The following is a 26,663-nucleotide window of genomic DNA, read 5'->3' as shown; positions in this document are numbered from 1 at the left end:
GCGGGTGACATAACTCTCTCCAGCTCCAGCCGTGGATAGCGAGAGCGCGCGGGGACAGGGAGGCGGGGGGAGGGGGTGAGACCGAAGCGCACGTCCTGTACACGGCCGGCAAGGTCCAGCTGCACTGGCTCCTCGCTGCTGTGGTGCCTCCGGGGGAAATTAAATTGTTTCAAAACAACCCAACAAGAGGAGGTGAAGTGTTAGAGGAGAGGAGATGACGGCTGACTTTTAGAAGCCAGAGTTAGTGAGGAAGGACAGGCGGGAGGAGGCGAGAGAGATGGCAGTGCATGTTTTCAAATGCCTGCGCCGGCCCGGGCGCTAGAACCACCAACAGGTAGTGTGACACAGTGTGAGTATGAGTTTTCTCTCATGAGTCTAAGAGCAGCAGTAGCAGCAGCAGCAGCAGCAGCAAGTGGAGTTCAAACCCGACTGACTCCTGCGTGTGTGTCTGTGTGTGCAGGGTTTCCCAGTGTTCTGATAAGAGAGTAATGGACTATGAAGAGGCTGACGTGTCCCCCGCTGACACCCCCATCATCAGAAGAGGTAGGAAGAGGCTGAGGCAGCATCACTGAGGCCTCATTCACCACACACGCTCTTTATACAGTAGGCAATGGACAGCACAGTCTCACCTGACCATAGTAATTGTTATTAATGATAATATTATATGTGTGTGTGTTTTAAAGGACCAGTGTGTACAACTTCATGACATCTAATGCAGTGGTGGTTTGCTGGTCGTTGAAACAGGGGAAGCTCATTTCAGGCCCAGTTATTTATGCATCGATTCTGCAAACAAACAACTGGAACAAGGAAACGCGATAATTATGTACAAATGAAATGCTATAATAGTGTTTTTATTTACAGTGGTTATATACAAACAAAAATAGGCTAAATCGCCGAGCAAATAACACACAACAAGCAGCTCTTTGTCTACAGACTTCCCTCACAAAACCCCCCCATTCACTGTTGTGGAAGCTGAGCTTCCCTGGAAGTGACGTTTTTGCTAATCAGAGTGGAGCTCACCACAGCGACAAACACCTGTTCTGTGTCGTCCCATAGAGAACAGTCGAAGCTGAGCTTCAAGTGTGTTTAATGTGCAGGCTGCTACGGGAAATACGAAAACCACGCGAGGCGATCGGTCGTCCGTGACAAACAGCTGATTCTGGACGAACAAGTGACACTCTCTAAACACGCTCTAGCGCACGTTTAGTATTGAAATGTAAACACAACACAGTGCATATTTCAGGACATTTTAGAGGAAGCTGAGCTTTCCTTGCTGTCTCAGAGCAATCACCACTGATCTAATGAGTGCAGATCAGATTCTAACAAATCCTTTAGCAAATGATTGATGCAACTACTGTGGCCTATGAATGCACAATATTATTGGCAGATATTGGCATTAAAATGTATTTTTGGATATCGCAAACACATCAGGATCTTCTGATATGACAAATGACAGTATAGGCTAAATAAGCTGCTACCTCCGTGACTTCTATGCTGGTGCCCTCTATGACTATTTGTGTTATATTTTATTATCTGCTGACATGAGTAGGCAAAATATTATGTTAATTTCACTACAGAAAAGACTAAATGATTTCTGCAGTTGGGCGCAAGGAAAAACTACCAGTCTATCTCTTCCTGTGCACTCATCACCACTATCTTCTTTCCCTCCGCTCTCATCCATCTTTACCCCAGTCACCCTCCACATCCGTTTCTCTGTGGTGTGGTTAAGGTGCTGTGAGTGAGTAAGAATGGCAGTAAGTCGCTGTAATCCTCGGGGATTAGATCTTATTTTTGTTTCTGTTTTTGGTCAATGCTTGTCTATTCAAAGCCTCACCCAGGTTAAAATCACAGGAGGTAAGACTCTTTGTCCCTCTGCCACAGAAACCCAGTACACACCTTTCATACAGCATGGCAGCACAGCCAGTTAACTAATCACACAACATTTGTACCTGTTATCCTGTACAGTAAGTACAAATAAAAGGGATCACAGTGGACCTAAGTTAACCCTTTAACACTTACATGTAACCCTCAAAATGTCTGGGCTTTTTTATTTGCTTAATTTAACCATAAAAGGACCAGAGAATGTCCTGTAACTAAGTGATTTTGCCCATTTTTCCAGAATCACGTCCAATATGGCAGTTGTTAACAATTGATTGCATGTCAAAATACTGTTCTGACAAATTGAAATGAAGAAAAACAAAGAGGTTTATTTAGAAAATCACTGCCAATTTTTGGGTGTTGAATTTCGAATTTGAACAGTAAAAATATATTTTCAATGAAACATTTTTTAAGTCTTTGTCTCTCAATGTGCAAAAACAGGCCTAAAATGGAAACTATGTCCAGGTGTTCTTCCCGCACTCTCCTCTCTGGCGACAGAGACACTGATTCTGCATCTTCCTGAAAGAGTGCGACTTCTCAGCTTTCAGAAACCATTATAATATTTCCGATAGGACAAACTGTCGCGTAACTACGGTAATGTAGAGCGCGCTTGTGCAAACAAAAGACTAATGTTGTACATTTGTAGCATACTCGCGTCAGCCAAAATGTTTTCAGCATTCTTTAAACCTACAGAAATCAGTATTTCTGTTCAACAGCAGTATCACATGTTCACTATTGTTTTACTGCTTTAACTTCCAGGGCAAACATTAGAGTGATGAAGGAAATATTCTGTACTACTGTTTAGCCAGTACATCTTTATTGTATTGTGTGTGTTTGTCACACAATTTTGATCACAACTACTTACTGCCAAACCAGACAACAATTCCCATGATCCCATGCTGCTTCCTGTTGTCACCAACCTCAATCTTCTGTTAGTGTTACGTTCATTAACGGCATGAGCTCAAGCTTGAAGATATCTGCTTTTGAATTCACCGCTACTTCTCACAGCCCTGACACTCCCCTTAAAAACAAAGCCCTTATGTGTGACACGTCTTTCTAAGGATGCACAATATTGGACTTTTCGCCAATATCCCATATGCCGATATATCAGGAGTGCATAGGCCGATATCTGAAACGGATACATATACATTTTTCCCTGTGCCCAACTGCAGAAGTCATTTAGTCTCTTTTGTATTAAAAATAACATCCTGTTTTTCATACTCATGTTACAGCAGGTGTAGATATCTTATCAACAGATTTTTGTGTGTTTGCCAATATCTGACAATACCTTTTAAATCCAATATCTGACAATATCGATATTGTGCTGATAATATTGTGCATCTCAGCTTCTTTCCACAAACAATTTCCCATAAACCCCAGATTCACTTTCAGCTGTTTCTACTGAGAAGTGATTTTGAACAAAATGGTCAAAGTATAAAAGTTCAGTGAACTTGACTAATGTACCTCCATTTCCAATCATGTGTTTTGACATTAATACATATTTAATGACATCATTCAGTCCTAATAAAGAGAGGCATGAATAATGAAATATGAGCAAATGCAAAACCTTGTCGGATTAAATAAACTGCCAGGAGTTAAAGGGTTAAACGGCAGCTAACACAGCAGCTACTGGAAGTGCTGTAATGTTGTTTTAATCTGGTTAACGTGGAGTTTCAGTGTGGTTGTTCACTTTTCATACTGCTGAGACAGCTCCTCTCAGAGTGATGAGTCTCTTGGTTTAGTGGCTGTTGTGGGTGTTTTTGCCTTTTTCTCATACGCTGGGTTTGCGTCCCCGCTGCTGCTCCACATTATTGCTCATCCTTATGACTTCAGAGTAAATCTCTGCTCTGCTTATAGATATTGGATATAAACTGTACCTGGTGTCCCTCAGAGATCTGTCATGGGCTGTTACTGTATCGCTCTGGAATGCCAAGTGATATCAAACAAGCAAACTGTTCAATTCTGAATGAATATTATTTTAACAGTTTAGATTTGTGTAGTGCCTTCCAAATACCCAAGGCTGCTTTGTAGAGGCATCAGTTATTATGGGCTTTCTATCACATTATTAAACCAATTATTAATATCCATGATTATTGATAGTAGTACAGTTTAAAAAATAAAAAATAGTGCAACAATCTATTCATAAGAGATATAATATTATGGTAATATCGTCTTGATAATCACAACAGTGATAATGTGTGAATTAGGAGATTTTTACTGTAATACCATGTTATTTAGAATCTGTCTAATACCTTCACATGGTGTAAATATGTTTTTAATCAAAATTGATGATATTGCTATATTATTTATGTATAAGTTTACTTATATTACCGCCCTGATGTCCCACAACATCTCCTTTGTTATTATCAACTATAATTAGTATTATTATTATAATACTTGGTGCTTAAAAATAAGACCGTATTACCATAATATTAATTCCCTGATCATTATTACCTAACATATTTTACTGTACTGTAATGTTATGTACAGCTTATTCCTTTAAACCTGCTCTTAATTTTGTCCCACCTTATTCAGACTATTTATTAGCACTGAAGATTTATGTTTAAATGAGACAGAGAGGTTTGATGGCAGAAAAGATAAGTATCAGTGGAATAAGTAGAGAAGTATAGCCAGTCTTGGTGTGGTGCTGCAACGGGCCCTCTGTGGTTTCCACTCTTTTCCTCCTTGCATCAAATCAGTTTTGCTACATAAGCAGTACGAATGGAATGAAAGAAGAGCTTTTAAATGACAATGATATTTATATTTGGGTCTTTTTTGCCTTTATTAGACAGGACACAAAGGGGAGGGGGGAGAGCAAATGCTGCAATGGAATCAAACTCTCGGCTCTATCATCTGAGCCATGCTGTGCCCCAACCAGCCTGGATCACACGAGCTTAATGCATGTACAGTAATATGCTGCATTTGTACTGTTCTGTGTGCGGGATGCATCGCGTTTTATGTGCAGGCAAAGTTGTCGGCCTACTCTCTGGCTTCAGCGATCGTTAGTGGAGTTATGTAACACAACTGTCACTTCAGCAGTCGGCTTAGATGTCAGAGGGTAGAAACGCTGGTAAGTAGGCAGGCGCTTTACTGTCATTGCATATTCCTACACAGTGACATTCTGTGTGGCAACAATCAGCAACTTACAGTAGCAGCACAGTAAGAGAAAAACAAGTAAAACAAATTAAACAGTTGCCAGCATTTTAGAGTTCTAGTTTAAGATAATTCAGTTAAAATACTTGGATAAAGAACCCTTAGGCCAGTAAATAAGCTGTAGTCTACACAACAGTTTAAATACTTTAAGTATTCTTAAACCATTAAAAACACTTTTCATGAATGACATCGTGTGTTACAGGGGGATTTTAGTGTGACTCATACTGTAGCATGTGAAGCAAATGCAGAGTTTAATGTATATCATGTATATTATTGGAAAATAGGGGCTGAACTGTGGAGTAAAGATTTAGGAAGTCTGAAGAGACTGAAATCAGTTTTTCTCCAGTCTTCTGTTCAGGATTTTTTTTTAGGCGTGTATAACAATCTGACAATGACGCACTGGAGCCATAGTAAATATAACTCCTCCTTAAACACTGTATTGATATATAGCATTTTACTGGTCACTCATGAGTAGCTGCACCTGAAAATGTGTCTTACCTTGATGCAGAAACTCACAGAAAAGCTCCGCTGCTTTATTTCAGTGGTACCTGCTAGGTACCTGAGAAAGGGAGAGAGGACCAAACTGAATCTAAAATCAGCGTTGTGTTTGTGTACACTATGTTGTTAAATTGTGACCAGAATGGGGACAATTTCAGTTTTCTACTTGTTTGTTAAATAAGTGGTTTGACAGTGTGTGGATACCTTGTGACCTCTTTAGTTTACCCTTCCTGGCATTAACACTTTCTCACTATAACATATTCCCTTTAGTTTTTTTTTTTTAATCTCCGGCCGCTGCTGTTTGCTCTTTTTATTGGTCTTTAAACAGCATAAAACACAATGCAAAAAAAAAATTGATCGATGGATTTGCAGAGAAATATCCTTTATAGTCCGATTTAATTTAGTGTAAAGATTCAAATATAAAATGATGATGAAGAGAAGTACAGACAGTGGAGCAAAACCTTTGCACACTGGTTTGATAAACGTTCCTTTGTGGACAAATGAAGACAAATCTAGGTGCTCTGACAACTTCACTGGCCCCAATGGTGCAGTACGTGCCACTGAACTGTTTGTGTCAGTGTGGGTTAATAATGTCCGCGCTGTGGACACACTGCTACAGATGCCTCCTTTCACAATATAGTATTGTAGATGATAACGTATATTATTACGAACCTTTGGAATCTTTATTATATTGTGTTGTATTTCTATGTTTAACCTTTATTAGTTTCCTTTTATTTTTCTTGGAGTCTATAAGAAAAAAGTCTGACTTTTATTGAGTTAACTATAAAACAATTGGTCAATAAAAAACCCCCAAGAAATATATTTTAGAAAATGCATAATTTATTATTATCATTATCATGTGGTGTCATTATCATTATTTTAATTGAGAATTGAAACACTTTAAAATTACAATACACTAAAAATTGGCAACCGTCTAGTAACTGTATGGTAATTTCAACTTTATAATATGGTAATTATAATGTTTCTAAAATTCAAACCACATTGATGGCAGCCAATAATAATTCCCATTACTAAGCTGTTAACCGGATATCACTTTAAATATAAATGACTGTAATTGTAACACCTTATTATCCACACATTTGCAATTCTTGTTACCAAGTCCAGAAATTGGATGTTATTCAAATAATTTTAGCTCTGTATTAAAACATTTAAAAAATGTGTTGTTTATTTTGCCGTTAAAGAATTACTAAAAACAAAACAAAAACATGACTTTTTATCATCAATTTTTTTTTTTATTTATCATCATCATCTTTTAGCTTTTCTTTCGCAGCCACCTGCTGACTGTGTTTGCTCTGTGTTGAAATGTCTTCACATTTTCCGTGTGTGTGTTTGTGTGTGTGTGTGTGCGCGCACACTGCTCTGCTTTCATTCCATGCGTACTGCTTATGTAGCAAAACTGATTTGATGCAAGGAGGAAAACAGTGGAAACCACAGAGGGCCTGTTCCGGCGCCACACCAAGACTGGCTATACTTCTCTACTTCTTCCACTGATACTTATCTTTTCTGCCATCAAACCTCTCTGTCTCACACACACATTTACACACACACACACACAACTCCAGAAATAAACACATGTTTTGCTCAGAACTGACTCTCCATACATTTACTCACTCACTGCATGTCAGGCTTTTTCACAGATGCGGTCAAACAGGCAGACAGAAAAAGAGGAGCTACTGCTCTACAGACAGCCACTTTATCACGCGATTGTGTGTGTGTGTGTGTGTGCGCGTGCCAAAGAGGCCCTCACATATAATAATGTACCCGTAAATAGGAATAAAAAGGAATTTAACCTCAACGCTTATTATCAGCCCCCAGCCTTTCGTACCAAACTGCCACGACAAGGCAACAAAAAGGAGTTGTTTACACTTCAATGCATATTTGAAAGTTTTTATGTCAATGTAATGATCAATTTAGCACAATATTTCACTGTGAACTTAACACTGCTACTGTGTTACTATTTCAGTGATGAAACAAGTACTCAGATTATTTATTAAAATGGTAATATAAAATTACCGAGATGCTCCAGCACAAGTAAAAAAAGAAAAAGTTCTGTTGTGCAGCAAAAGTATTGGCGACAAACTTAAATGTTTCAAAAATAAATAATGCAGAGTTCTAAATTTACTGGATCATTATTGTTGATGTATTAGTTCTTTATGTTATGTTTTTTTAAAATTGTAAGTCCATCTATCGTAGAGGGAGGAAGTGTAAAGTATAGACTTGCTCAAGTTGACTAAATTGACCTAAAATACTCGTCAAAAGCAGTACAGTCAAAAGCCAGAAGGGGCGTGACGTGTCATTCACCCCCCTTCAAACTTTAAATTTAATTTAAAGTTTATGTGAAAAGCTCATGTGTGCACTAATGTTGTGGTTTGTGACAGTTCAGCAAAGCTCAAATGCAGTAACATGTCAAGTTTGATCCACTAACTGTGTCCTTTCTGTGCCTCAGGAGGAGCTTTGTCCAAGAAAACACATCTGAGTAAGTTCTCTTTTACAATCATGTGTCTGTATGTTGACGTGTGTGTGTGTGTGTGTGTACATGTGGGAATGACATTACTTGGGTTTGTGCTAGATATTTGTGCATGCACAGTGGTTAACGTTAAAGTAAAAATTCAACATTGCACCTGTACAGCAACACGCACACACACACACGCACACACACACACACACACAGTTATCATTGACGTTGGGCCATTAGCAGCAACAACATTGCATATGCTGTGATGCACCTGTGACTCTCTCCCTCTCTCTCTCTCTCTCTCTCTCTCACTCACACACACACACACACACACACACACACACACACAGATACTACACCTTTGGCATCTGAATGCAGATGTCAGTGATAACATCACGTCTTTTTTTAACTTCTTTGGTTTAACACTTTCTGCCTCAACCTAAGCACACCTGGGTGCTGTGTGCCAACCATGATAAACATCCTGGCCATAAAGGAAAAAAAACAAGTCTTTATATAAAAATAACGATATAATAAAATATATATCATGGCACAGTACTGTATCCATACTTTGAAGCAATGTGTTAATGAAAATATTTTTAACAAAGGTTTTCTGACTTTTGGTTTTATGTTGAATTTAATCTCCAACCCAAAAAAAGTTTTTAAATAATTATGTTTGGGGGTGTCTCAAGATATCACCTTGCTTGTAGTGTCTGTTTTGTCAGCCTTGTAATTGGGACATGTATCGTATCACCTGATTGTTTAATTGAGTGTTGCTTGTGAATGAGTTTGCATTTATTATATTCTGGATTTTGTGTTATTGCATCAGTCACAGAATAATGGGGACTGCTGTGCTGGAGTGTGACTTAAGCTGGGGACACGCGATTTTACGCATTTTACCAACCTCAGTCACAGTCAGTCAAACACTGATTCTGGACGCAATCGGGTACTTTGCACTGATTACCGACCGCAAACACATGTTGCCAATGAACAAGCGACGGTGGGACGCAGGCCGAAAAGGAAGTAGCGGGAATATCAAAAATGGCGATGTTCGTTTACCCTTTGCACTGTTGCTCTCGCGAGAGTTTGTGCGAGAGTTGTTACTTGTTCATTTGGCTTCAGTTGGTTTGTAAAACTGTGAAATCATGTCGCCTGTGACCTGTCATCAGACGCTGTCTGTAAATGTGTGATGCCCAGTCTTTCATTTATCATAAAAACAACAGTCAGTCAGTGTGCACTCAAAGTCTTGTTAAAAAGAAAGTTGTGTAGTGTGTCCCGAAGCTTCAGCAATGTTATTGCATTTAAGTTTTGAGGCAGTACAATTCAGAAGGAAATACCTGATGGAATTGAAATAGTGTGACATTTTTACATGTACTCACAAATTGAATTAGCAAAGAGATATCACTGAAACCAATTGTGCTTGAATGAACTCATTTTTAGTGTAAACAAACTCAAGTGAGAGTTTGGGAGTGAGTAATACTGTATCTCTCTGAAGTGAAGTGTGTGAATCTTTTTCTTCTGCCTTCTCCTTAATGATGCCCATTCTAAGTGGTTTGAGCGAAATACTCAGGGAGTTTTAAAGGTGACAGACGATATAAAGTAAATCTTTTGATGCGTGCGGCAGAGTGAGGGGGTGAAGGATGAAAACAAAGGTCTAAGGAAAAAGTACCTTAAGTAAAAAGTCAGACCAGGGGACAGTCCCCCCTTTTTATCCTCTCTCTCTTTCTGTCTGTCTGTCTGTCTCTCTCTCTCTCTCTCTCTCTCTCTCACACACACACACACACCTAACAAGGAAGGTGAGGCGGTGACTGACACTCAGAAGTCTGAATATGTGTGCTGAAGTTGCAGTGAGCGCCACAACGGGTTCGATAAAGGGAGGAACAAAAGAAGAATAAGACGGGGTAGAAAAAAAGAAAGAAAGTATGCGTTAAAAAGAAAGATCATTCTAAGATAAAGTGAGAGGAACAGTGAGTTTGTGAAAGTGGGCCAAACGTCTGAGACAAGTGGAGGAGTGATGATGATGCGAGGTAGGGATGAAGTACTTTTGCTGTGTGTGTGTGTGTGTGTGTGTGTGTGTGTGGGCAGTACAATCAAAGATGTTTTATCAATCCGATCGCTTATCTCCCTTTTTTGCTCATTTCTCTCCAGTCGTCGGACTTTATAGTTATTGAAGTGATACCATGACTGTGACCCGTTAGATTCTCATGGCGCGCGGTAAACTGATAATGGCGTCCTTTTAATGACACATTTAGCTTTGGAATAGCTGCTGTCGGTTCTGTGAATTTGCGAAGACGTAAGACAGTTAGCAAAACTATGCATATTTAATGTTAATGCTTGAATCAGCCAAATGCAACTTGTTGTCGCTCTGTTGATCCCATACAACACACCAGCGCCGGGCGATATGTCCCCAAACTCTTCACTTAATTCACAGTCAATATACCATTGTAAACGATATTGAAAACGATTGAAAATGGAAGAAACTAATTTAGGAAATGTAAAACAGTTTGTTTATACCAGGGGTGTCTAACTCAAATCTGGGCATCTAGTCTGGTCAAGAGGGGAAAAAAAAAACTATTCAGTACAGGGATGGGCAATATGATCTTAAAATTATAACGCAATATTCCATCATGATATCGCAATAAAGATCATGATCAAATTTCACAAATTTCAAAGTAAAAGTGTTTGTTTTGGTATGGAACGATGCACGACTTACTGATAATAACGTATTAGTGATTGAAAATATATCCAGCAATAGCAAAAGCAGAGAAATAAACCCAAACATATTCTAATGTTAATAATGTGATAATTACAAAAAAAAGTCTTATTATTTTTTTATACTGTTATAAAAATATTGCTGGCAAATATGTTCAGTATTATATTCCGTCTATATTCTTTCGTGGGCCATGTTTTCTTTATGATATCATATGAAGTGGTGGGCCGCATGTGGCCCATAAGCCGCCACTTTGACCCCTCTGTTTTATACAGTGCTAAAATATATGTATAAATATGAAGTGTTTGTGATATTGCTCTGTAAGAAATATATATATATATATATATATATGTATATATATATATATATATATATATTGTGTGTATATATATATATGTGTATATATATACATATATATATATATATATATATATATATATATATATATATATATATATATATATATATATATATATATATGGTTTATATGTTATGAGCCCTGATGGTCTTTGTTTTGAAAGTGGACTTAGTCTTGATTGGCTGTTACTGGCTGGTACATTCACATTGACACATATGTGATTCAGTTTTATGGTTTTGCTAAAATGACTCACACTGCGTCTCCCTTTGATGAATTTAAGATTTGAATCATGCCTCGGATATTTCTTTCCTCCTCCACTCCCACATATACAGTGCACCTCAGGTAAGAAGCATGGGTGGTTTTAAAGGGTGGGAATCAGTGTATCGTGCTGTGTGACACGAAGCAATGATAAGACCCTTGAGACCAGGTGAGGACATTTGACAGACAGGAAAAGAGGACGCTGCATTTTGAAGGGAGTGACTCCACGCACATACTGTAGACAGGATGCAGAGGAAATGGTACATTTAGTTTAAATGTGAATACATTTGACTTCTGACACAGATATTCTGTAAATGAGCAGGGCATAAGCACACAATTAAAGACAAATAATGAGAACTAAAGGAAAAGTCCCGATATGCAAGATATGCTTACATACAATATCCTGCAACACAAACACACAGGTTTGCACAGCTGTTGAGTGTAGACACAGACTAACCAAGATAATGAATGTCCAAACATAACCCTAACTTGACCACAATTCAAATCTTAGCCCGAAACGTGAGTTAACCAGTTCTTGAGAAATGAGGTTCAGCCTCATAAGGACCGGGTTTTGGTCTCCTTGAGGACTTGTAGTCCTGACAAGATGAGTGTTTATGACAGAAAGGGTCCTAAAGAGGCAACAAATACAAGTACACACACACACACACACATATATATCTGCAGCTGTTTGTTAGATGAGTGTCGATACTGGAAAACAACAATTTATTATCACATTTTAATTGTCTAGTGCCAATTACACACACACATACACAATAGGCACAATTGGCTTCCTACTGCCACAAATTATGCAAAAAACACTTTTTTTTTGCATAATTTCATGCAACATTTCATAAGTCTTTGTTGTTGTGTTCCGGGGGATTCCTGTGTCGATTCTTTATAGCGTTTCTTTATCACAAAGGATTTCCTTGTTCCTCCGGGTGCAGAGACCTGCAGAACGCTTCCAGAGCAGAAAAAGGCGGTTGGCATCAGATCAAAGCGAACGTCAGCATTTGCAGGTGACACATTCCCTCCCAAAATATGGTGAAAGAAACACAAAGAGTGGAGCTGAATCATAGCCTAGTGCTGCTGTCAAAACATTACCTCCTGCAAACACCGTGGTGGTATTCAGTCTGCATTTCAGAGTCAGAATATGATAAATCAGGCACTCGTTGGTGTCACATCTACACTGATAATCTGCCCTTTCCTCAGATAAGGAACCGTTGCTAATTTGTGTTTTGTTGTTGTCAAATAATGAATGAAATTTGGTTGTATGTTCAACAGAAATGTCTCGCACAAAAGATGTAATTGAACAACTTATGTAAAAATAGTAAGTTAATTAACCCAGTTTATTATTGGCATTATTATCTTTTTCTTTTCTTTTTTTCAAATATCTTCAGTTATTTGTAGCGAACACAGCCCTCGATTCCTCAGCCTCCTTTAAAGGGAATCATTTCTCGAAATGTCTTTTTCAGTCATTATCATTGATTTGTGTTAATATAGACAAAGTTATCATGTTCGGCTCTGTGCGACCAGATCAGTTTAAATCTGGCATGATACATGTCTTTTTATTTACTATATCTTACTGTATCAATTGCAAATACATAAAGGACCACTTGTAGTTTATATACATACACACATTTTGAGACATACACGGCGATTTACTGTGATTATTTATTTAAAAAAAACACAACAACAAGCTTCAATCTATTCCTCAGTAGTACCCTAGTTTTCTTTATTATTAATAAGAATGGGAAAATGTATCATTAGATTTTTTTCACAATATATAAATATATGCAAAAATGTTGTGTTGTAGATGAATAAAAGATGAGTAATAATTGGTATAAACTAGTTCTCATATTTTGGTTCTAACGCAATGCAATTCAGAACTTTTTTGTGAGAGATACACTGTTTTTTTAGTCTGTGTCTGTGTGTGTGTGTGTGTGTGTGTGTGTACAAACACTGCCTGCACTTGCGTGCGTATATACCAAAGGTAAGCTTCCGTCAAAGGAAGGTTGAGGTTTTTTGTCCGTTTACAGTGTAAAGAACAGACTGCTGACAAGGTGATTTCAGGCAGTGGTTGATGAGTTTAGTGGTAGTGTGTGTATTCCCCAGATGCCCCAAATATGCACGCACGCACACACACACACACACACACTTTCTGAAATCTCCTCCTTTTTCCCTCTACCTCTTCAGGCCTCTTTGTTACTGGCCTGTTGCCTTTAGTCAGTTTTCTTGTGTTTCTTGCAGTTTGTGTGTAATTTAGCGTTTGTTAAATCTGATGTATCGTACTCGGAAGGTTTGTGCTCATCGATACTTGAAAGCCATAAAACTTCAAGTCAGTCAGTCGATCATTTTATTGCCTTTGTCTCATCAGTTTTTCCACAATTTCTGTTTTGTGCAATGACGGTGGTAGCCTTGACACGTCTAAATAGTGATACACAGTAGCAGCGTCCTGTAATAAGCGGAAACGTGGGCGATTGGTATGCTAATGTTTAAATATTTTCATCACTGCACATTCACACCTCCTCCGTTTTTCACGTCACGTATGCATTGATAATGCATTGATTTTAGAAAAAAAAAATCTATCAATCAAATTGATTGTTTTTTTAATTTTTTTGGTTTCACATGGAGACATCAGTTGACTTGACCATGTCCTGTCAGACATCAGCATGTTGACAACATTAATGCATCAAATATTACTTTAAATTCAACACGTCTGTATTCTGGTGTGTGACAAAAACTCAACGACCCCTCAAAGATGAATAAAGAAACCACTCATCTTTATATTACTTTCTCTTTATCGCTCTCACACACACACAGATGCAATGTATGATTGGTGTCGGCCTGCGGCTGCAGATAACACGTACAAACATTACAACGGTGAGTTCAGATTGCTCGGTGTTAAACTGGTGTTTAGTTAATTTCCTTTACTCTCCCTGTGTCTCTCTGACCGTCAAAGACTGTTTCATTTTCGTTTTGAAAACTGAAAACAGAGATAAAATGCTCCATGTCTAGTGCATAATGTAACTATCACAAAGTCTTTGCAGGAATAGTGTGTGAATTTAAGTGTGTGTGTTTGTGTTTTTCTTTGCCCATGGGGAGCAAAAAACGTACAAACAGCAGTTGTGATGGTTTAAGGTCAGGGTAAGGAGCTAGGGAATGTGTTATGTCTGTATGGTTTCCTCACAGAGATAGAAAAACAAGTTTGTGTGTGTGTGTGTAAACTGTGAAAGGTTGTGGGTCACAGTGGATTTCCTGTTGTTTGAGGTTGACAATCAGAACTGAAATAGCAGAAAAAAAAGAAAAAACCTGATGTGACCAGTGCCGATATTTAGTTTGCAGACAGATAGAGTGTCACATCATCTGCTTGTCTTTTCTATAATCTGTGAAACACTCTCTTCCTTATCATGGTCAATCTTGAGGTTAATCTCAATAGTCTCCTCTATTAGTAGAAACTCCGGAGTCTTCTGCAGTGATTACTCCTGCAACGTCACACTGCTTCATTATCTGAATTCACATCACCACTGACCGACTGACTTGCTCAGGAGCCTGCGAGTGATCCCTGTGGCACTGAACAAAGAGGGCACACACTGACACACTAACACACACTCTTGCACATATCTGACACAGTTATGCACGGAAATGCAAGCGCTACTGTAAAGAAGCATCGGCGCGAGCTTCACAGGTGACGATTGGGCGCACATTTGTAGAAGGAAGTGAGCAGGTGACAGGGGAGAGGCTATTTACAAATGTGGTGATTATAGTGTGAGCTTTACAGCATGATGAACACTGCTCCGTCTTTGAGTTGACCTTTTGTCGGCAAGAGACTTTTCTGCACCTGTTACCACATCACGGTTCCTACGTTGAATCTAATGACTTCTGTTTCTGACAAAAATCACCACTTGGCAAATTAGGATGAGGGGTGTAAGAGTTTACTGAGATCAGGTGTGTGTGGTGGTGGTGGGGTGAGAGGGGGATGGCCATTACTGGCAGTGAGGAAGGAGAAGAGTGCATTACTGGCAGCTGTGTCCTTTATGAGCGAGATAGAGAAGGATTCACATAGACAGAAGTGACATGAAAGAGGGACAGTCAGAGTGAAAGAGAAGTCAAGGCAACCACTTAAAAGGACTCTGAGGTTGACACCTTCACATTCTCCGTCTTTCTCCATTTGCAAATATTCCACAACTTCTTATTTGATGTTGTTTTGTTCATTTTTTTTTTTATTAAGGTAAGGGTTGTTGGTTGTCTGAGAGGAAAATACCTTTGGTCTGGTCACACAGTGACTGATGGATGGTTCAGGGGAAGTACAGCTGAAGGCATCACTTCTCACTGTGGGAATCGCACTTTAATTACTGCTTAAAAAAAATATGCAGTGTCAATGTTAGTTGACACATTTTTACTTTGACAGTGACAAATTGTAGTTTGTAGGATTTTAAATGAGGTTCGAAAATGATTTATAATGTTTTAATGGGAGGTAATATAATGGTGCTACCATCTTATTTCTAATACAAATTCCACCGGATTGTAGTAATAAAGGAGATTTTTATTACAGTAGTACCGTGTTATTTCCAAAGTAATATTCAAGTAATATCTTGGTAATAAGAATTACTATAACATACCATCAGTGTAATGCTGAAAACTGAAACGTTACCATATTATAAAGAATGATCCTCCTTCATGCCCCAAACACATTTTATATTCATTATACCAAGATGTTACTTGGTGATTTATAAAGAAAAAAGTTGGTATTACTAAAATATGACTTCCGTATCACAAATTATTAACATGATATTACCATATATTGTTCATTTAAAAGCATGCCATGCTGGAGGCAAGAATCCATCTTAAATAGGAGTGACTGTGACCAATCACAGAGCCACAAAGTTCCACTCCAACAAAAGTTCCATGTCAAAAACTAAAATTTTGTGGCAATATTTTAATGATGCCTGCTTTTTGGTGCTTGTGATCTTGTCCGTTGCAGGACTTTAGTATTTGACTAGTGTCAGTGTCGTGTTCCTAATAAAGTGATGGGTATTGTATTCCTTTTTAAACGATCAATATCAGTGTAGTAAGTTCCTTTTAGGGTGTTCACTGTTGTGTTAAAGCAGGCAGGTCCAAAGTCCAAGTCAATGTAGTATTTATGGCCAGAGACGGCAATCGGTCCCAGTCACATGTTGTCCCCGTTAGCTCAACTGGTAAGATGTTGCACTTTTGAGTCCCAGGTTCACGACCCAGCCGTGACAGTCCAGTACACTCACTCATCTTCTACCGTTTTATCCTCCACATTTATTCTATATTATGTCCTTATGATTTGATCTGACTGCAGATGTGAAAGAAAGGCAGAATGTTTTCATCTGTTCACTCCTGCGTGGCTTAGATTTGGTTACATTGCCATTTAAAAATGGTAATTGTGACAATAAAAAAATAAAATTGATGTAAAACAGTGCATTTGTATGTAACTTACTGTTAAATAAGGTCTGAAGGGACCTTTGGACCCCGGGAATCTTCACATGATCAAATCTGGCCCTTTGGGTTTGGACACCTTTTTGTTAAAGTAATCAGTGTCGGTGTAGTGTTCCTATTAAAGTGATCAGTGTAATAATAATAATAATTATAATAGTCAATAGTAAAATCAATGCCTACCCATGTCTACAATATCTAATGAATAGTTTATGCAACTTTCAACACTTAAGTCACAAAATGCCACAGTTATACTCACTGATGGAAGCAGCTGTGAAAGGGAAATGGCTGATTTAATCAATGGATTTGTGTGAAATGCCGGAGTTCACTCTGGACACAGATTGCCAGTCCATCACAGGGCCAACATAGAGAGATGAGCAACCATTCACTGTCACATTTGACCACATTTCTGTCCTATTTACCTCTGTATGTTGTCTCTATGTTTCTGGACTGTGGGTAGCTGGAGAAAATCCTCACACACAGTTGGAGAACATAGAAACTCGACACAGAAAGGCCCTCGGTTGATCCCGGTAGGCCATTTCTATGAATGTGAATGAGTGAATGAGAAACTCTCCACCTTCTATTCGTCCCCTATAATCTCTCTCCATCCACATCGTCCTCTGTGTGTTATTTCCGAACGTCCATGGTGCTGTTTGCGCCTGCTGCTGACTGTTTTGTTCCTGTCCGTCAACAACACGAGTGATTTAACTGCTGTTACCTTTGTGTTTATTCAGCCCAGATTGAAGTTATTCCATGCAAGATCTGCGGTGATAAGTCGTCAGGAGTGCATTATGGAGTCATCACGTGTGAAGGCTGCAAGGTGAACTGCAACACCACTCACACATGCTGCACGTACACATGTGATTGTTTTACATTTACAAGACTTTTATATGTTGTGTGTTTGTGCAATATAAAAGCACCGATTACTGCTGGCAGGATTTTGTCTCACCAGTGACTGACAGGATTATGCTGAGACAGAAATCTTTTGGAGTACCTCACTGATTCCCAAAGTGTGGGCTATGGCCCCCTAGTGGACCGTGCCGGTGCATCTTTCTATCGCCTTGAACCAGTCGTTTCTTCTGCTTATTTTCTCTTTTTGGACTAATCTCTCTAAACCCTAGAGATGATTGTGTGTGAAATTTGAAATAATACTCAGACCTTGTCCAGCACCAACAATAGGTTGCCTGCACCATGTCTACGTGGCTTGATGATTTGCTGATTAGATATTTGCGTGAAACCAGACGTTGAACAGGTCAATTTCATCATCCATAAAAGTCCGGCTCTCTCTTCAAAGTGCGGCTTTATGACATAACGGTGTCACACTTTTCTCCTGATGCTGTTCAAATTATTTCTCTTAAGTCCACAGGTTGGTCACAACTTGGTCAGACCCTGATATACCATTATCAGATTTTGTAACTCAAACATCTGCTTCAGAGACGGTTAACCTTGCATCCTTCACCTCCTCAGGGATTTTTCCGGCGCAGCCAGCTGCCCTCTGTGTCCTACTCCTGCTCCAGGCAGAGTAACTGTCAGATTGACCGGGCCAGCCGAAACCGCTGCCAGCACTGCCGTCTGCAGAAGTGCTTGGCACAGGGCATGAGCAAAGACGGTGAGACACAAACGCAGCCCCACACACACACACACAGAAACACCTCCTCTACTTCTTCTCTACATTTTTTACATCCTTTATTGTTATCTTCCTCAGCTGTGAAGTTTGGACGGATGTCCAAAAGCCAGCGCGACTCTCTGATTGCTGAAGTGGCGAAGCACCGTCAGCAGCAGCAGCAGCAGCAGCAGCAAGAGCAGCAGCAGCGGCAGCAGCTTCAGGGAGATGCCCAGTCTGTGTTGTCCTTCCCCAACAAAGCCAGACAAGACCGCTCGTCCCAGCTCCTTCAGCCCATGACTCCGGCCTATTCCTTCCCTGGTGATGCCGAGCTGCTGTCCTACACTGCTGATGTCCATCCTTACCTGGTGTACTCTGCAAACGAGTCGCAGGGGCTGATCTACAGAAGCTCCGGCATCTCCCCAACCTCCAGATCCCAGAGCAGGGGAGGCAACAGTGGACACCCTGACATAAGAGGTGATGCTCTGATGAGTGATCTTCACAGTTTCCTTTATCCTCCTCCTGTTACATTCTCATTTGTTCCGTTTCTTCCTGTCAGGATTTGAGTCGAGGCAGCCACCCCATGATCTGATGGCGCTTCATCCCTACAGCTCTCTGGAGGAGTCTTACAGTATTTATTCTCACTCTCTGCGAAACATAGGTGTGCAAGCTGCGCAGGAGAATGTACACATGTACATCTAAGTGTGTAATAGTCTCAACATTTATGGGTTCTTCTGCTTTTTTTCCAGATGAGCTTTGTGCCAGCATTGTGCGTTCCCACCGAGAGACCAGCCAGTACAGAGTGGAGGAGCTGCAGGCTCTCAAATGGAAACTCTTCAGCAGAGAGGAGATTCAGGTCTACCAGAGCAAAGTAAACCAGCCGTGATCATGATTCTTTTTTCCTTCTTCGCAAACATCCATCCATCCATCCATGGCAAACCTTTGTGAATCCGTTCACAATATAGATCCTAAAAAAATACTATTTTGTTACATGATTCTGATTTATTAATGACATATACATTTAGGTTTGTTATTTAAAACATTATACTTCCCCAGTAAAAGGCTGGAAAATGAAGTCATTGGGAAAATGAGCTTCTACTTCTCACTTGATTCATAAAACCAGTCAACATTTTCCTGAGTTTTAGGTTTCCTTGAATAGAATATTTTGTGAATTTTGTAAGTTATCTTTACATTCAGAGGTAAATCGACGACACCAGTGTGATTGGCAGCTGACATTGTCCAATAGGGGTCTGACTTTCTGTTGCAGTCTATGGTCCTGACAAGGGCTGAACCATTCTGAATAAAATATTGAATTGCGATATTATTCTTGATATCAGAAGGAATGGTAATTTTTACATAATTATTCTCATTTTCATTAAAAAAAAAAAAAAAAAACATATTTAAAATGATTGCTGTGTGATATTTGTGCAGATCTGTGAGTAACAAAGATGTTCTGTTCAGTCTGTAGAATAAGACGTGCAAAGGTCAATACAATCATTAATCTAAAATTATATTCTGACACACATTTTAGCTTTAACTAAAAAATATTGCAACTCCTGCAATTTGAAAACTACAGAAGGCCGTATTGAGATTTCGATACAATTTTGGTTCCCAGTCTGTGGGAATAACTATAACGCTTACAGTATATCCAGTCTGATCTGAGTCTCCAATTAACCTTGTCTCACAGACTGCATGTCTGTGGACTAAAGGAGGAAATCGGGGAAAAACCTACGCACACACGAGGAAAACATGCAAAATCCTTACAGGAAGGATCCAGGATTTGAATCCAGGATTCAAATGAGCTAAAAGCTTGCAGATGGTGCTTACCACCACCACTGCATCTCTGTGCAGCCTGGTTCCCAAACACTGTTGTGCATTAGTGTGACCTTTTTCAGACAACTTCAAAAGAAAACGTTTTTTCGTTTGATGAATCAAACTGAAAAATGTAAAACATTTCAATATTCCACTCCCTCCTCCATGTTAAATCATATAGAAAGTTCATGTTCAGTTAAAAAGGAGAATATTAACCCATGCCATGTATCTTATCTTATTTTAATGATAATAATTTTTCTCCTCTCAGTCCGAAGATGACATGTGGCAGTACTGTGCGATTAGACTGACCGATGCCGTGCAGTATGTGGTGGAGTTTGCAAAACACATCCCAGGTTTCCGCACACTCAGCCAGAATGACCAGATTGCCCTGCTGAAGACAGGTGAGGTTACCTGCGACTCTAAAGATGAGACCATCTGCTTTGTCCTCTCACCTTCTTTTAACTGCTTCCCTTTCTTCCCCACAGGCTCCATGGAGGTAGTTCTGGTCAGAATGAGTCGCTCTTTCAACACAGAGAACAACACGGTTTTCTTTGACGGGAAATTTGCTGGAATTGAAGTGTTCAAGTCTTTGGGTGAGGACTTCTTCGTACCCTCATAGAAGAGCAGATCTGAGATCACTGATCACTGATCATGTGGTGTGCTTTCTCCTGCAGTGTGTGGTGATTTGATCACAGCGGTGTTTGACTTTGCTCATGACATGTGTACGCTGAAGCTCACGGAGCAGCAGATCGCTCTCTTCAGTGCTCTGGTGCTGATCAACGCAGGTATCGACTCACCTCATTCTCTCATACGATGCTGCTTTGAAAGGCTGTAAAACACTTGAGTGCAGGGCAGTCTGGTTGGTTAGGGGGTCAGGTTTAACAGGCAGTGTTACTTAGACCTTTTCCAATTCCTTTACTTTCTGAATTTGCACATTTAAGGGGTATTTATTAATTTATTCGCAGGGGCACCCATGGTAATTTGCCGGGGTTTATAGGTCACATATTCAGACTTTAAATTTAGTTTTTCGTCTTCTTATGTGTTTGCTGAATCAAAGTTATGATTCATTTTTATATCACATTTTTAGTCGTGATATAAAGTAGCAATAATTGTGCAGAAGTCACATAAAATAGATGTTAGAATTGTTCATAAAAACGAGCCGAGTGAACTTTGAACTGTGACCTATTTCCAAATTTCACAAATTCAATTCAATCGATTTTAAACATTCATATAGCAAAATATTTTGCGTGTAACTTCTTTTTACCTCCCCTTTTCATAAAAGGAAAAATGCTACATATTATTATCATTATCCCACAATATCCCAAAAATTTAAATTGTTTTAGTCCAATGTTGTTTTATTTTATCATTCTAAATATTATTTCAATATCTACTCACCCAGCCTCAGTCAGCCTCTATGCCCCCTAGTGGTTGTTCCTCGAAACAGCATATTTACAAATTCCTCACTGCGGAATAAACTATTTACTCCAACTAAAAAATCGTTTTGTTCTCGTCTTTCTGTGCAGACCGACCATGTCTGGAGGACAGGAGCAGGGTCCAGCGGGTGCAAAGAGGCGTGGTGTTAGGACTCACACACATTCTACACCGAGACAACCAAGAAAGCCTCTTGAACAAGGTACACAACTCAGTATAGACAAGATATTTTCAGGGTCTTTTTTGTCACTGTTTAAAAAAAAGAAAAGGAAAAGAATATTCATTCTTCAATTTACATGCTCACCTTCCCTAAGAGGACGTCTCACGTGTCTGTGTCTTCCCTGCAGCTCTACCAGAGGATGGCAGTGTTGCGCTCACTATGCCTTCTTCACATGCAGAATCTGCTTTGGTTCAGTCAGCGTTACCCCCACACTGCTCACTCCCTGTTCCCTCCGCTCTACAAGGAGCTGTTCGCCTCTGAGGCAGAGCTGCTGCCAGGGACCACTCACTGAAGACAGACACACACACACACATACACACACTTTTACCTTATTACTTTCTGACAGAATCTATTTTTCTAATATTGAGAATAAATGAGAAAACCACAGTAATTATAGCGTGTTCAGTGTTACATGACTTCCAGCAGAGCTTTGTTTTTGATAGATGATTTCAAACTTAAAGTGTTGTTTTCAATGTTTTCAAAGCCTAAATCTAACAGCTTTTACTCCCTTTGTGTTTTGTTCTTCTTTGATGCGACGCTGTCGTCAGGACGAGGGGGTGGATTTTCTCTCAGGTTGTTCTGTTGTGTTTCTGTGCAGTTACAGCAACTGTGTGCTACTGTGTTGTCAGGCAGAGAGATGCAAAGCAGCAGGACAGAGTGAGCGTGTTGTAAAAGTTCAACTCCATTCAAAACGTTGAGGGTTTTAACACGAGATTCCTGTAGAGGAGTGGGTGACTTTGGAAAATGGTAAAAGAAAACAGAATATCAGGTAAAAACAAAAAAGACCTCTAACATCAAATGTCCTCACTAGACAAACAGATTTGTACAGTATCTCACAAATAATAATACAGCTATACTTTTGTCATACAGCCAACAGTGTTATCTCTTTATGTCCCAAATTCAGTGCACTGCACTCTTCTCTTACATTAGTTTGTCCAAAGTAGAGCAACCTGGTATTGAAGACTTATACTCAGTGTTAAAGATAGATTCTGTACATCTGTAGTACCTTGAATATGTTATGTTTTAAAAAATGTAAAATGTGCAAAATGTTTTTAAAAGTAAAATGATTTGATCCACAAAACCTGAAAAATGTGATGTGATCGCACCTGGCCGTCCACCTATAAAACACTCTCCACTTACATGTGAGCTGTCACTGGCATTAAAAAGCAACAACTTGCCTCTCTCTGCACCGATCGGCGTCACATATTGACTTAAAAGTCCCATGAAGCAGCAGGGCCTCTACATTTTCTCTCCTCTGTGTTTGAAAGTAACAGACAGTGTAGAGTCTACAGTGTAGACGATGCTTTCTCTGTGCGCACACGTTTCCTTTTCTTTCTCTTTTTTTGTATCAGATTAACTTGCATATGTTTTTTTGTTTTCTCAAATTGCTCTTTGAATAAAGCCATGAAACAAGAGGAGATGGTGAGAGGTTTCAGCAATAAGCTCTCTATGTCTCGATGTGTCGTCTGTTAAGTTAAGTGCATGTAGATCTTCTAATAAACTGCTGACGCTGTGATACCAAGTGCATTGAACGTCTCATCTGTAACACGAGGGAAATTTATTTATGAACGATTCTTAAGAAAGCTCTTTACTGGCATAAAATAGTGTATTAATATCATACTGAATAAGAGTTAAGCATGATGATTAATCCTGCTCACATTGACGCATAGATCAACAGAACCAGCAGTTAAAATTGCAGCTGCAGCATGTATCACAGTGGAAGTGTTAGTCATCATGTGTGACCAGATGGCAGACTCAGCTGTGGGGAAAGTTGTTGTCAGGTTGTCATAGACAAAACCTGTTGCTAACCACTTTAAGAGGAAGTAAATGACAATGAGTCAAGTGTATGTGGTAAATGCGTGTGTGACTTTGTGACTCTGTGATATGATATTGATGTCTTCTTCTCTCTTTTGTTGGATATGGACAACTCTTGTGTTTGAGAGTTTTCCAACTGCTGTAACATGCACTCATCGTATCTGCATTGATTTATTTACTTTTTAAAAAAAGGTCACAAATTCCCTTGTCATAATGAAAGCGCTTGGTGACATACAGAAGCTTATGTAGTGAAGAGGTGATCAGTGGGAGGAGGAGGAGGAGGAATTAACTTTCAGGGTGTGTGATTGCCACACCACCTCAAAAGAGTAACTGTTCTCAATTCTTTCTCAATTTCTTAAGCCACTGAAAGTAAAGGAAGGCAGCGAGAACTACAGTCAAACATACACAGTCCACTGTCCGTTCATGAACATACAGTATTTTGAGTTAGATAATCAGAGCTTCAGACTTTTCAGTGTGTGTATAAGAGAGAGGAAGAGAGGAGTCAGGCCCTCTTGAGTTAGCTTGTTATTCCCTGCGCTTTGACCTTTCAGAGGAATTTGACTTTTCCAGACTCTCATCGCTCAGCACCACGATGACCAGTACTAACAACAACAACTGCAAACTAGATTCCTGAGATCATGTCCTCGATATGATGGGAAATGACTGTGGGCAGAACAAATAATCTCTCCACTCACTCACACTTAAACGGTGGCCTACAGAGAGTAAACCACACAAACTCATTAAGTAACACGGCTGCACTGGAGAATTCTCTCTTGTCCTTTTCTGTTGCAGAGGCATGTTATGTAGAGGTCAAAGACATGATAACTTTGTTCTCAGTCTCACTGGTAGCTACCAAGTACATGAATAACATATACAGGTAGTATTAAGTCATTTTAGAATAGAATAGAATGGGCTTTGTTGTGACTGTAGTTGTACAATAAAAACTTTGTTTGGCCCTTCTGGAGAAAGAAATTTAATAGAGAAAAGTAAACATAATACATAGATAAAAAGTTCTGCACACAAAAATGTCAACAGAGAATATTTGAAATACTTACAAGCCGCATAGTGAAATATAAACAATAAGAACACAGTCGAGCAAACAGTGACAGTACGGTAGTCAGTACTTTAGCAGCAGTTATTGGGGGTACAGGAAACTACATCCCTGGGATAGAAGCTGTTCCTCAGTGTATTGTGTGTGTGTTTTTCTGTTTGTCTTTTGCCTGGACAAACTGTCTGGCTCCTCTCCTGTTCTCTTCAGTTCAGCTGGCAGCAGCAGCAGTAGAGTATGTTCTTTATTGTGCTCTTATAATAGTTCACTGATAGATGAGAGGGAATTTGTGCTTAGTTAGTTACAATTTGATAGCACTCATTTGGCATTTTAGCTTTAGAACTGTCCATGTTTGTGTTCATATAAGTGTATAATTGCTTTCAAATAAAATTATTTTTATAGTGTTAGATTTGATCCTATATATCTCCTATTCCCCCACTTGGTCTGCCCCGGAACCATAAATAAGCTCCTGCTCCCTTTGCGACTCGAACGCCGTGCCAAAACTTGCCAAACTTTAACATTTGTTTACTGTAGCACATGCCAACACATATTAAGACCATATTTAGTTACACACAGAACCTACTGACTTCCATCATACATTCAGGCATGAATATGCACACACATTGTGATTGCCTCTTCTATAATTCTCCTTTCTTTCCAGGAGGAGCTTAGTGGCCACCACAGCACCTGCCCCGAGACAAACAATCATGATACAAGAAAGGTTTTTCAATCAATTCAAACGTTCAATTAATAAATAATAATTCAGATGTTTTATAGCAAATGTGCAAATGTTCTTTGTTAAGCTGCAATAAGGTGCCAGTTAAGTGTCAGTGTTCAGTGTTAAACAAAATGTTAAAAATGCAATAAACCAAAACCCAAATAGTGCAAAATCACCAGTAGCGAAGTTCCCTTTGTTACAATATGTAATTAAAGTGAGGGCTTTGCTTTAAGGCTACCATCTTAAGCCAACATGTTCAAGTGGGCCGGACCAGTAAAATAATAGTACTTTCCACCTCTGACCATTTATATAATAAATAGAATGTTGCAGATGAAATTGAGACGTATCTTTTTCTGCATGCCTTGGTTGTAGTGGGTGATTGTTTGAGTTACTGTTACTTTTCTGTCCTTTCAAAACAGTCTGGTCATTCTCCTACGGAGGCATTTTTATCCAGAGAACAACTCCTCCTCACTGGATAGTAGAGACTACTTTCTCTAAACTAGAGATCGTTGTGCATAAACATCCCAGTAGAGCAGCAGTAAGACTCTTAAAGTCACTTAAACCTCCGTTCTTCCCCATTCTGATACTCAATCTCAACTGAACAGGTCATCTTGACCTTGTGTACATGCTCGATGCCATGATGATTGGCTGATTGAGCCCTGGTTTAGCACATACTGTGATGTGAACGAGACGTGGCAGAGGGAAGTGACACTGTACAACAGCTACTCAGTCCAGTCCGTTCAGCAGCTGTTACATGATGATATGTTATCCTGTAACTTCCTGCTCTAATTCTGTTTATTTGTTCCCCACACACACACACACTTTGATGTAGTATTATGGGCACCATTTGATAATGTATACTTTATTTTAAATTCTCTTAATTAAAGAGAGCATTTTGTCATTTTGTTAGGTTGTGTAAAATGTGTAGGACCCTGCATTTTCTTCCTCTGTACTTAAACACAAATATAATTACTAAAATAACTGTTTTGATTATATTTATTACACCTTTATCAGTTCCAATATGAAGGTCTTCACTTCTGACAAAGTTGTATTACATTAATCAGTGACTCTTCATGCATAAGTATGCACCGAGTGAGCATGAACATAAAGACAGTAAGCACTTTTAATGGCTTTAAGATCAATTCATCTGGTGATTTACAGGGTATAAAGGGTAGAATCATTTTGTTGAATAGATTTTTAAACAAATTATTTGACTTTTTAATTAGTT

At 39.2% G+C, this 26,663-nt stretch overlaps 1 protein-coding gene across 3 annotated transcripts; it reads left to right on the top strand.

The window, feature by feature from the left end:
* Nucleotides 1-79: 79 nt before the first annotated feature.
* On the top strand, nucleotides 80-23,376 carry rorc (RAR-related orphan receptor C). 3 transcript variants are annotated; one of them, XM_044034871.1, is made up of 13 exons: nucleotides 80-334; nucleotides 461-543; nucleotides 7,997-8,026; nucleotides 17,523-17,608; nucleotides 18,256-18,397; nucleotides 18,494-18,868; nucleotides 18,951-19,052; nucleotides 19,141-19,262; nucleotides 20,472-20,604; nucleotides 20,689-20,796; nucleotides 20,878-20,988; nucleotides 21,727-21,836; nucleotides 21,982-23,376. In XM_044034871.1, exons 1-13 carry the CDS (start codon nucleotides 288-290, stop codon nucleotides 22,144-22,146), a joined length of 1,614 nt encoding a protein of 537 aa, XP_043890806.1. In that variant the 5' UTR covers nucleotides 80-287; the 3' UTR covers nucleotides 22,147-23,376. The 3 variants fall into 3 exon arrangements, with proteins under 3 accessions (XP_043890806.1, XP_043890807.1, XP_043890808.1); XM_044034872.1 differs by having other exon boundaries at nucleotides 80-349; XM_044034873.1 differs by lacking the exons at nucleotides 80-334; nucleotides 461-543; nucleotides 7,997-8,026 and adding an exon at nucleotides 9,782-10,029.
* Nucleotides 23,377-26,663: the final 3,287 nt, after the last annotated feature.

The sequence above is a fragment of the Solea senegalensis genome, linkage group LG9 (genome assembly GCF_019176455.1).
Source record: "Solea senegalensis isolate Sse05_10M linkage group LG9, IFAPA_SoseM_1, whole genome shotgun sequence".
Classification (NCBI taxonomy): Eukaryota; Metazoa; Chordata; class Actinopteri; order Pleuronectiformes; family Soleidae; genus Solea; species Solea senegalensis.
Note: the sequence above shows the minus strand (reverse complement) of the source record. Positions and strands in the feature narration are given on the sequence as shown.